Below are 13,237 nucleotides of genomic sequence, written 5' to 3'. Positions count from 1 at the left end.
TCTAAGATACTCCACTGGTCTCACTACTTCAGGAGCAAGAGAGAATGAAAAGAACAGGATATAAGGAAAAGATTAGTCCAAAGGACTAATGGACCACAGCCACCAAGGCCTCCACCAGACTGAGGCCAGTACAGCTAGATGGTGACCAGCTACCACCGACTGCTCTGACCAGGATCACAACAGAGGGTTCTGGACAGAGCTGGAAAAGGATGTCGAACAAAATTCTAACACACAAAAAAAGATCAGACTTACTGGCCTGGCAGAGACTGGAGAAATGCCGAGAGTATGGCCCCCGGACACCGTTTTAACTCAGTGATGAAGTCACTCCCGGAGGTTCACCATTCAGCCAGGGATTGGACAGCCCCATAAAACAAAATGGAACTAATGAGGCACAGCAGTCCAGGGACAAGGACTAGAAGGCAGAAGGGGATGGGAAAGGTGGTAATAGGGAACCAAAGGTTGAGCAAGGACAGTGTTGAGATGTAGTAGGGTTGTTAACCATTGTCAAAGGGCAATATGTGTACCAACTTTTTAATGAGAAACTGTTTTATTCTGTAAACCTTCATCTAAAGTGAGAATACCAGCACAACTGGAAGAATGTAATCGATGTCACTGAATTGTGCATGTAGAAATTTTTGAAATGGTGTATCTTTGGCTATGTACAGTTTCACCAAAAAAAAAAAAGTCCTCCAAGGTTGAGAATGGAGAGTGTTGACATGTCATGGGATTGTTAACCAATGTCATGAAACAATATGTGTACTGACTGTTCAATAAGAAACTATTTGTTCTGTAAACCTTCACCTAAAGTACAATTAAAAAAAAAAAATTTTTTTTAAAAACTGGATGTTGACAGAACTTTGTACAATTTTCTTTCTTTCTGTTCTTTTTTTTTTAACTGTAATTTTCTTCTGTGATCAACTGATTCTGAAACATTTAAATGTAACTAAGTAAAATTTTTTTCTTCCTGGACAGATTTGTAAAACATTAAAAATTTCCTCAATGATTCTACCCTACGCTCTAATTTGAAACGTATCATTTAGTTCTTTAAATCAGATCTCTACATAGTAATTTTCTGTATAGTCTCTATTTTCTATTTAGGAATTCACAAATTATAAGAACAAAGCAAAAAAGTAATATAATTACCAAAGTAAAAGGAAAAACTATACATTAATACAAAATATGACATTTAAAAAAAAAAAAAAAAGTTGGTCCCTAAGTTTAGAACAAAAATTCCTGTAAACATCTCAATTCCTTTTTCCACAAACAGTATTTTCTACATGCACATTGCTTCCTGCATTTTTTTTCTTCATGGCTTATGATGAGTCATATCAAACCATACTGTTCATCCATTTTTGTGCACACCCTATCTTTTCTTAACTATACGGTTCTCAGAAGTGTACCACAGTCACTGTAGTTGCTATCAGAACCATTATCGAGTTTCTTGATAACCAAACTGTATGGATAAATGTCTGAACTCCTTTCTGATCTAGCACTGACTGGATCCTGCTACTGTTTTGAACCATTAATTGACCTAATTAAAAAAAAAGGAAAAAACATTCCATCATGGGCAATAAATAACCTTGGAAAAAAATATGGAGCAAGGGCCAGTTTTGTGAAGTTACATTCAGAGAATTTATTCTTTTTTCTCCCTATGTTTTCAGTATTTACCATTAGAAAAAGTTATCTGTATAATATTTTAAAATTAGAATATATTACTTCATCAAGAATATTATCAACAGATTAACATTATCTTCCTTTATCTGGGTACAAAATTTAGTGATTTGTGTTTCACAAGCAAAATCTAGGCAACTATATTGCAAATACATTTAATTCTATTTTAAACTCTTAACCTCACCACATTTCATAATTTAAATAGATTTAGTCTGGCAATATGCCAAATGTTTTTAACAAGCAATTAGCTGAACAGAGTGCCACTTACTGGTGTTTAGTTATTAGTCACATGAATACTTAAAAGAGAAACAAGATAACAATTTCATTCAGAGATCAGTAGCAAATTTTAATGAACTCATAGGACTCTAAGAAGACAAGAGTACAGCAATACCTCCACTGCACATTCTAACAGCAAATTATGTTAGAATTACCTTTCAATGCTAAAGCTTAGCATCAGAAAACACCCTTATAAATCAAAGGAAAATCATATAAATTAATACAATCTTAATAAGTAAAACGAAACCTAGAAGTAGATGTACATGAAGAGACTGCACTTGCAAAGATAGTACATAAAAAAAAAATTTACTTTAAATTATATTTTTTTCAGTTTTCTAGCTCTTAACAAAACATTTCATTATTTGTGGATTAGCTTTAAAAAACAATCCAACAATAAAATAAAAACCCATTGCTGTCGAGTCAATTCTGTATCATAGCAACCCTACAGGACAGAGCAGAACTGCCCCAAAGGGTTTTGCGAGGAGCGGCTGGTGGATTTGAACTGTCGACCTTTCTGTTAGCAGCTGAGGTCTTAACCATTCTGTCACCAGGGCTCTATGATTCAACAATACAGAATCCCAAATAAACTGTCTAAAAGACAATTACTCCAATCGACATAAAAATAAATGGGCTTTAAAAACCAAATTAAGCAATTTATTTTCTAAATGTAAAAAAAGAGAGATTTAAGCTAGTTTCAAACTCAACTTTCCCTTTATATGGGTATGATTGTCACTCATTTCAAACTTGTATTTTTACATATCAGCTAACAACTTGATATAATTTGTCTTACTTTCAAAGGCATCCTAATAAAGAATGAAGTAAGGCTTATTTACCTTGATTGGGTTGCATATTCATATTTGGTCTGGGGCCGTAGTTTCCCATTGGTTGTCCTTGACTCATTGTCATCTGATTCTGTACTGGCATGCTCTGCGATGATGGCACAGAATGGTTATAACCTCCCATGGATCCATGGCTACTTGAAGGCATGTTCATGGAACTATTTGTCATACTGAGTTGATTGGGTCCAGGTCCCTGCATAGGCATATGGTTAGGACCTTTGAAGAAAAATGATCAGAAGCAAAATATGAAAGTTAAATAGATGGTCTATACAAAAGCACTTAAAGAAACTTTCTATTTTTTGCATTATGTAATAATATTTGACAGTAACTTAGTATTCAACTTATAGCAAAGTAAATGCTTTACATGAATGACAGCAAACCTGTGAGGTAGATATTATTTATTATTCCCATTTTACAGATTAAGAAACTGATGCTGAAAAGCCAGGAACATTCTGAAAAAGAAGAGTAATAAGGGAGAACCAGCTTTATAAGAGAGTAAAACATATCATAAAGCTGGAATAAGTAAATGTAGAACTAGCACATAAATGAATTGATTAACAGATCAATGGACCAGAACAGAGTCTAAAACACAGACCCCAATGCATAATTTAGTAGATGATAACAGTGGTGATATTAAGTATCAGTGGGTAAAAGAAAGACAATTCAATAAATGGTGACAAGTGGGTAGCCATCCAGAAAAAACTAGGCTGGATCCCTACCTTAGTCCTTCCACCAAAACTAATTCCAGATGGATAAAAAATTTAAACATTTAAAAAAAAAAAAAAAGAAGAGAAAGCATAAAAGTACTACAATCTATGAGAGAAATATTTAATAATCTTAGAGTAGAAGGGCCTTAACTATGCCAGAAAACTCACAGCCATAAAAAGCTGATAAGTTAGATAACATAAAAATCAAAAACTGTACATGAGCAAAAAAAGAAAATTGTAATAAGATTAACTGGGGGAAAATCATTTACAAGACATACAGGCTGAACTGATTACTTAGTATATAAAGTAAAAGACCACCACCAGTAAAAGAATGAACAAAGGACATGAAAGACCATTTCACACAGAAACCGCAAAAGGGCTCATATACATGAAAAAGACTGACTGCTTCACTTGTAACAGAAAGGCAAATTAAAACTATACAATCCTCTTCATTTCTCCGATTTGCAAAGATCAAAGTTTGGATCCAACAGCATTATGGAGAAAAAAAGCATTCTGATACATTGTTGAGGAAACTTAAATATAAATAAACTATCAAATTTTAACACACATACAAACACGTACTTATATATAAATGTGTCTACAAATATTATATATAAACATAATATATATTATGTATATATTTATATTATATACATTATATATCCATGGCAGCATAATTTATAATAGCAAAAGACCAGACACAACCTATATTTCCACCATAAGGGAACTGTTCAATTAAATTAAGAGTATGCTCATAAAAAAGAATGTGATGCAATTACCAAAATAAGAGGCAAGCTCTTTATATACTAAGTGGAATGATGGTCTCTGAGATATATCTTTAAGAGGGGGGAAAAAAGATACACAATAGTATTCAATACATGCTACAATTTGTGTTGAAGAAGAAAAACAACAACGTGGAGGAGGAGAAGAAAGAACAAGAAATGTATATATGCACGCCTTTATATACAGAGAAAATCTTTGGAAGGACAATTAGAAGCCAATGCCTCTCTAAAACTAAGTGTCTAGAGAGACAGATCTACTGTATACTCTTTGGGACCTTTTGACGTTGATAACATACGCAGGCATAATCTAGTTTTTAAAAAATCAACTAACTGTTTTAAAAAGGCAGAAACTAAGATTGAGAGATTATTTGTCCAAGATCAAACAGCATAAGTAGCTCTGCCACTTAGATTATAAAATAAAATAATAAGACTAAATTTGGAAATTCAGAGCCTAGATGTAAATTGGTGTGCATAAAAATGTTGGCTAAATGCTATAAGGAACTTATCAAATAAAGAAAATAAGTTACTAAGCTTCTAATTTCTCCTACACCTAACTATAACTCTCCAACTATAAATACTTTGGAAGCCATACAGTATTCTAGATAACCTGAGTCATAACAGGTTAATAATATCTGGCTTATAAAAGAATATAACTATTCCAGATGTCATTACACAAAAAGCATAATGTTAAGTTATCAATAACTGCATTGCTGCTCTTGGGTCTTAGGCTCAAGTGTTGGCATGGAGAAGTTAAGTCAAAATTGTAATTAAAGCTACTACCATAAAAAGTCACACAACACCTAGCTTGCTAACCTGCACTAACAGTATCCTTCCAGTTTTAAAAATAACATGTCCTGATGAGCTAAATGTGGATTCAGCAAGAAGCTTTTTCCTGACTACAACCTCAAAAGTAGCTATGTCTTTATTCCTACCACCATACTGGGTGTGGGTCATGGATGTTGCAAGCCTTAGCAAGAAATAGGAAATAACCACTGAAACACCACTTCAGTCTTCTATAAACCAGGCTACCATGCCTCCAACCACAGAATGTGCTCTCTTTTCTTCTTTTTCTATATCCGTCATCTCTGAACACCAATGTTACCATCTCAACATATCAGCTAGAGAAGACACTATCATAAGAATGTAAATTACTAATTTTAAAAATAAATTGTTCTGTGATTTTAATTATTTCTACTATTGCTATTTATATACTATATTCTTTTTGATAACAAAAGTAACTCATCTTTAGAAAGTAAAAATATTCTCATATTTAATGTAGCAAGTACTAGACACTAAAAATTATGGGTACAGGTTGTTGCTACTGTTACAAAAACAGAATAGTTTAAAGTATTTTTCAGATTAAAAATTCAAACCAGCAAAAGGTAACTAAATAAGCATTCAATGGCCTGGAAGATATTCTAGTAGCTCAAAACTTAAAGTGGATAAATATTAAAGGGAGTTTGGCTCATTATATAAGAAAGCATAGAGTAAGATCAATTTCCATATTCATTATGCTATAAACAGGTATTCATAAAAATCTATACTATCAATGAGGAAATACTAAGTATATTAGCACTTCAGAGAGTGTTTTGTTTCTATTTCTGGTGTACTGTTTCCAATGATACCGTTTCTGAGATTAATAAATGCTTATGTAAATATAAAACTAAAGGGAAATGTTGTAGTACCTTTTTATAAACAGATTTTAAATCTTAAGCTATGGTGCTATGCATTTTTTCCAAAAACCTTCTAAAGCCAGCTGTATTGCATAGTTTCAGACAGACTAAATTTAGCGAGTTCTGTTCATCAGAGGAATGCTGTGTGTCAGCTACATCAAAGCCCAAGGGCAGCCTGATAAACACTGAATACAGGTCACGTAGCTCTGTAGCTAACAAACTCTAAGAGAGCTTGTACTCGGGGGCATTCAAAGCAGTTTTGTCATCAACAATCTAGTATCCCTTGAGCCCCCATGTCGTTTCAGTTGCTAAGCAACTCTGGTGTTAATGTCTTAGAGGAGAAAAACTTACCAGGCATCTGGCCGTTCATCTGGTTCTGCATGTGTGGTGCAGGAGGACCCCCACCTACGATTCCATCTGAAGACATGTTGTGAGAACGAGGAGGTGGGGGAGGGCCGCTCTGATTCATCCCTCCAAGACCCATAGGCATATTCTGTGTGGGTGGCTGAAAGGAGACAGTTTAGTAAACAAGAGAAACAGACAAATATATTAAAGATGCATATGGTATAACAGTTGCCTATATTATTAAACTGGATAGAAACAAAAACACAAATGTATTTCAATTTATTCTAATGCATTTTAATCATGGACTTATTAACATCATTATTTAATATCCTCCCAAACTTCACAAGATGATTAACATGAAGGCAGCATAGAAGCACCTCAGACCAAAAGAACACCATGATTAAAGCATATTTTACTTTATACCACCTCAATAGTAAAAATGAAATTTTTAACATTCTGTACAAAAACAATACTTATTTGTATATTAAAGAGCCATAATGAATCCATTATTATTTTAATTGCATTTAAAAATTAAATCTCTTTTTATCGGTTATACTAATATGTATAGATATATTTTTACTAATGATGGATTTTACCTGAAAGGTACAGTAACAAAAAACAGAAGGATCAGAAGCCTCAAAATATTTATTTTATACTGTTTGAGGGGAAAAAAGTGGTGGGCAAGGGAGTATTTTAAAAAAACACGAAGACCCAGCTCGAGCTTAGTCCAACATTTTTGTGCTGACTACTCCTATAGATTGGAAACATTACTGATGGCCTCCAAGGGTGCAGAGACAGCTGCCTCAAAAGGATGCCTTTGGCAAATTTCCTAATGAAATTGTGAAGAAAATAACTGACTAACCTTGAGAGTTCAAAAAAGGGCAAAAGGAAAAACAGAGATACAAGGTGGTCTCCAACACCTGGCTCTCTTCCTAGGGATATTTTGGTGGAAAAAGCAAATGGTTAGTTTCTTTCCAAACTCCCATTCGTAAGCCTGCAGGATAGGGAGGCATCATTTTTCCCACAGATGTATTTCTGCCTTCTTTCTGTACTTCTCTATGTTCTAAACATAAAATCCATTCCTCTAACTTCAGTCATGCTCTTCCTTCCATAGTTTCCGATGGCCAGTTAGTAATTTTAATCTGTACTTTTCCAGATATATGAACACAATTCTCTCTGGCACACTTAACATATACTATACATTGTTCTTCGGCCATCACATGTAAACACTGAAACCTCCAGCCATTTAATAAGCACTAAAAGAAATAACTTGGTTACCTGCAGAAATAACCAAGTACTATTCTAACAGCAAGGAGTCCTGGTGGTGCAGTGGTTAAAGCACTCGGCTGCTAACCGAAAGGTCAGCAGTTCGAACCCACCAGCTACTAACCAGGAGAAAGACGTGACAGTCTGCTGCCGTAAAGATTACACCCTTGGAAATGTTACAGGGCAGCTCTACTCTGTCCTACAGGGTCGCTATGAGTCAGAACTGACTCGATGGCAAGGGGTTTGGTTTTGGGTATTCTAGTAACACCATTTAAATCTTAATTTCATCACTAACTACAACCAAACAATAACTCTTCCGTACTAAATATTTTCTAAAAAATCAGCATTAACACTTCAATTCTCACATTAAATTCTTTACCCAACTTGTATTATTTAAACAGTTAATAACCTTATTCAGTTTAAAAACAAACATACCTACATCAAACTAAGCCAGTGTCACATCTTACTTTTAATTATCTTTTATTTGTTATCATCCTTCAAACCTGGCTGACCCTGATGTGTTTGTTCGAAAATGAAAATTCTTCCTCCTACATATTAGTCCAAATATTCTCTCATCTGTTGAAAACTCATGTTCTCACTCTCAATAGGCATCAGGCTTTCATTTTCTTGTGACTCAATTTGTAAAACATCATTATTCACAGTTCCCATCATCATGGACTAGCTTGTATCAAACTAACTCTCCTGACAATAAAAATTATAAAATCTAAATAAAATGTAAAAAACTGTTTGAAGGCATTGGAGAGCAACTAAAACAGGCAGGAGTTAAGTGGGCTATGACTCTTAAAAGAAAGGAAGTTTGTAAGATCAGCTCCACAACTACTTTGGCTTTTTTCTGACTCTGCTGTGTAACAGAGGAATAGAGCTCAAGGAGAAAGCAGCAGTCCTACTGGACTGAGGAGAAAAAAAGTCAATTTTTGGCCACCAGAGAGCTAGAAACTAAGGGACAAAATTCCAAAGAGGAAAACCACAAATACGGGGGAAATTCAAGAAAACCAGCAGAGAACAGCAATTAGGAGGCTAAAGAGATGAGCACAGATTTTAGATGCTGCCTCATGCTAGAGACAAATGTTGGAGTGTAAGCCCCATGTTAGATACCTTCATGAACAACTCAAGTTCTGTGCTGAAAGTTCAAAAGGGCCTCTCCTTAGGACTAACAGCAAAATTGAAATACATCAGCCCTAACAAAGTTTACAATCAACTCTCAACAGTTTGAAGGTGATCTCCAAGTACTACTTTGCCTACCAAAAGAAAAACTTAACCCTCTTTAAAGAAATAACACCAACTAGAGCTTCTACAATTGTTCGTTCACAATGTCTGACATTCTATCAAAACTTATAAGGCATTTAAAAAAAACAAGACTAAATGGCTGACACCCACTAGGATGGCTATAATAAGAAAACAAAAACACAAAAAATAACAAGTGTTGGTGAGAATAGAAAGAAATTGAATCATTCATACACACTGATGGTGCAGATGCTGTGGATAACATTTGGCAGTTCCTGAAAAAGTTAACCACAGAGTTACCAAATGACCTGGCAATTCTACTCCTAGGTATATATACCCAAAAGAATTGAAAACATACAGCCACACAAAAACATGTACATGAATGATCATAGGAGCATTATTCATAAGAGCCAGAAAGTAGAAACAACCCAAATGTCCACCAATGAACGGATAAACAAAATGTGGTATACAGCCATACAATGGAATATTATTGAGTCATAAAAAGAAATGTACTAATGCTACAACATAGATGAACCTTGAAAACATTATGCTAAATGAAAGAAGCCTGATACAAAAGGCCACGTATTATATGATTCCATTTTTATGAAATATCCAGAATAGGCAAATCCATAAAGACAGAAAGTGGTTGGCTGTCAGGGGATGGATGAAAGAGGAGAAACTGGGATTGACTATTAACAGGTACAGAGTTTCTGTTGGGGTGATGGAAATGTTCCGGAATTAGACAATGGTGCTGGTTTCACAGCATTGTGAGTATACTAAAAACCACTGAATTACACACTTTAAAATAGTTAAAGTGATGAATTTTATGTTATGTGAATTTTATCTCAATTTTTTTAAAAAAGAATGGACAACCAAGAGAAATAACAGAAAATAGAAAAAGGCACATAGGTAGCTGGATAAAAGGTCAACATATAAAAACCGACTGTATTTCTACATGCTTCTAACAAACAGAAAATCAGACTTTAAAATCAATAGCACTGATAATAGCATCAAAAATAACTAATAGCTACGAATAAATCTAACAAGAGATATACAATACCTCTACACTGAAACACTGCTCAGCGTCTGACTAAACGGAGACGATATCCCATATTCATCAACTGGAAGACTCAGTATTGTGAAGATTTCATTTCCCTCATGTTGACTAGAGATTTAATGCAATCCCATAACAAAATCTCAGCAGGTTTTGGGCATAAATTTACCAGCTGATTCTAAAATTTATACAGACAGCCTCCACCAGACAGAGTCCAGCACAATTAGATGGTACTCAGCTACCACCACTGACTGCTCTGACAGGGATCACAATAGAGGGTCCTGGACAGAGCTGGAGAAAAATGGAGAACAAAATTCTAACTCACAAAAAAAAAAGACCAGACTTGCACTGGTCTGACAGAGACTGGAGAAACCTCAAGAGTATGGCCCCCCGCAACACCCTTATAGCTCAATAATGAAGTCACTCCTGAGGTTCACTCTTCAGCCAAAGATTAGACAGGCCCATAAAACAAAATGAGACTAAATGGGCACACCAGCCCAGGGGCAAGGATGAGAAGGCAGGTTGGGACAGGAGAGCGGGTAATGGGGAACCCAAGGTCAAGAAGGGGAGAGTGTTGCCATGTCAAGCAGTTGGCAACCAATGTCACAAAACAATATATGTATTAACTGTTTAATGAGAAACCAGTTTGCTTTGTAAGCCTTCATCTAAAGTACAATTTTAAAAAATTAAATAAATAAAATTTATACAGAAATGCAAAGACTTAGAATAGCCAGGACAGTCCTGAACAACACTGTCAGATATGAATACTTACTATAAAGCTACAATTACTAGAGAATGTGGTTAATGCAAGGACAGACAAATAGATCAACGGCATAGAACAGAGTTGAGAAACAGCTCCACACATACAGTCATCTTACAACAGAACAAGTTACATTCAATGAGGAAAGGAAAATATTTCCAATAAATGGCGCTAGATCAACTGAATATCATGCAAGAAAAAACTGAACCTTGAATCCTAGCTGAGATCATTCATAAATAAATTTGCGATGGATCATGGATAAACAAACTTCTAGAAGAAAATGTAGGCAAATATCTTTGTGACAGGAAAATATTTCCTGAACAAGATACAGTAAGAATTGCCCATAAAAGAAAAGATTCATAAATTGGGCTTCATTTAAATTATGAACTGTGTTCATCCAAAGACACCATTAAGAGAATAAAAAGGTAATTTTCAAACTGGGAGAATATATTTGCAATATATATAACCAACAAAAGACTTGTATCCAGAATACATAAAAAACCTGCTACAAATCATTAGTAAAAAGACAAACAATTTAAAAATGGTAAGAAAAGAAGGCACTAGAAAGCTTTTGGGGATAACAGAACTCTGTCTTTAATGTAGTGGCAGTTACATAGATTTGTCAAAACTCATCTATCTGTACACTTAAAATGGATGCATTTTATTGCATGTGAATTACACTTCAAATGTCACCTCCTCAAGACAGTATTCTCTGACCACAAAAGTAACCAGGCCCCCATTATCCATTCTCACAGTTCAGATGCCCTTCCTTCATTGCACTTACAACCAAAACCAAAAAACCTGCTGCCGTGGAGTCAATTCCGACCCGTAGTGACCCTATACGACACAGCAGAACTGCCCTCATAGGGTTTCCAAGGAGCTGCTGGTGGATTCAAACTGCTGACCTTTTGATTAGCAGCCAAGCTCTTAACCACTGCACCACCAGGGCTCTGCATCCACAACAGCTGCAATTTTAAATGTGTTTGTGTGATGACTTGATTAATGTCTGCCTCTACCACTATGTTAAGTTCCATAAGGATTGAGTTCATCATTATATCTGCTTACCATTGTATCCCCCAATCACATAGTATCAGAGGTACTCAATAAATATTTGCTAAACGAAAGAATGATTTTGAAATAAGAGCAACATTTCAAAATTAAATTGAGGGTCAGTATCTTTTTGACAACCATAAAAGCTTTTTAATTGTCAGAATTGCCTTCTCTACCTCCACATCTCCATTTGGATTTCTTTCAGACATCTCAAACTTACAATCTACAAAACTAAATCCTTGCTCTTACCCCCACCCCCACCCCCAATTCCCTTTATTCATAGTCTCAGTTGATGGCAATTCCCTCCGTCCAGTTGCTCTGCTGAAAACCATGGAGTCAGCCCTGACACCTCTGCTTTTCTCCCACCCCGATTCTCACATCCAATTCAGCATACCCTTTAGGCTCTACCTTTAAAATATACTCAGAATTTGACCACTTCTACCACCACCTCCTCTGCTACCACCTTGGTGTAAGCTATCATCATTATCTCTCACACTGATTATTCCAACAGCCTCCTAACTAGCTTCTCTGCTTCAATTCATATACCTCTTTATTATGTTCTCCACATAGCAGTCAGAATGAGCTTCAATTCATTCTTCTGCTCAAAATCTTTCAGTGGCTTCCTATCTCACAGTAAAAGTCAAAGTCCTCATAAGAACTTATAAGACCTTAGATAATCTGTCCACACCATCTCTCTTACCTTATTCTGCTCCAGCCACAACGACCTTCTTGCTGTTCTTTGAATACCGCAGGCATAGTTTCACCTCAGGACATTTGCACTGCTTGTTTCCTCTGCCTAAAGCACTCTTCCTCAAGTCTTTGCTCAATTGTCACTGTCATGGATTGAACTGTGTCCCCCCAAAAATGTGTGTAATAATTTGGCTAGGCCATGATTCCCAGAACTGTGTGGTTGTCCTCCATTTTGTGATTGTAATTTTATGATAAAGAGGATTAGAGTGAAATTGTAACACCACTCTTACTCAGGTCTCATCCCTGATCCAAAGTAAAGGGAGTTTCCCTGGGGTGTGACCTGCACCACCTTTTCTCTTATAAGAGATAAAAGGAAAGGGAAGCAAGCAGAGAATTGGGGACCTCATACCATCAAGAAAGCAGTGCTAGGAGCAGAGCGCGTCCTTTGGACCGGGGTCCCTGCGCAAAGAAGCTCCTAGTCCAGGAGAACACTGAAGAGAGAAAGGCCAACAGAGAGAAAAAGCCTTCCCCTGGAGCTGATGCCCTGAATTTGGACTTTTAGCCTACTTTAACTGTGAGGAAATAAACTTCTCTTCGTTAAAACCATCCACTTACGGTACTTCTGTTATACAAGCACTAGATGACTAAGACAGTCACCTTCTTAATGAGGTCTATCATGACCACTCTATTTCATATTGCAAATTCCCTCCCCCTCACCCAGCATTCCTAACATACTTTACCGGCTACTTTTTTTCCTTTTCCTTAGCTCTTATCATCTAACATGTTGTAAGATTTACTTATTACGCCTGCCTTTCTTGCTAGAATGTAAAACCCAGAGAATAGAAATATTTGTCTGTTTTGTTCCTTGAAGTATCAAAA

At 35.8% G+C, this 13,237-nt stretch overlaps 1 protein-coding gene across 6 annotated transcripts in view; it reads right to left on the bottom strand.

The window, feature by feature from the left end:
* SS18 (SS18 subunit of BAF chromatin remodeling complex) overlaps positions 1-13,237 on the bottom strand; it is a 113,436-nt gene that overhangs the window by 48,081 nt on the left and 52,118 nt on the right. For all 6 annotated transcript variants that reach the window (XM_023741859.1, XM_023741861.1, XM_004387764.2 and 3 more), the window contains 2 exons: positions 6,300-6,453; positions 2,781-3,002 (listed from right to left, as the gene is read on the bottom strand). In XM_023741859.1, coding sequence (XP_023597627.1) covers positions 2,781-3,002; positions 6,300-6,453 — 376 coding nt within the window. The remainder of the gene's footprint in view (positions 1-2,780; positions 3,003-6,299; positions 6,454-13,237) is intronic.

The sequence above is a fragment of the Trichechus manatus genome, unplaced genomic scaffold, assembly GCF_000243295.1.
Source record: "Trichechus manatus latirostris isolate Lorelei unplaced genomic scaffold, TriManLat1.0 scaffold00193, whole genome shotgun sequence".
In the NCBI taxonomy this organism is placed as follows: Eukaryota; Metazoa; Chordata; class Mammalia; order Sirenia; family Trichechidae; genus Trichechus; species Trichechus manatus.
This window is presented reverse-complemented; position numbering and strand designations above follow the sequence as displayed.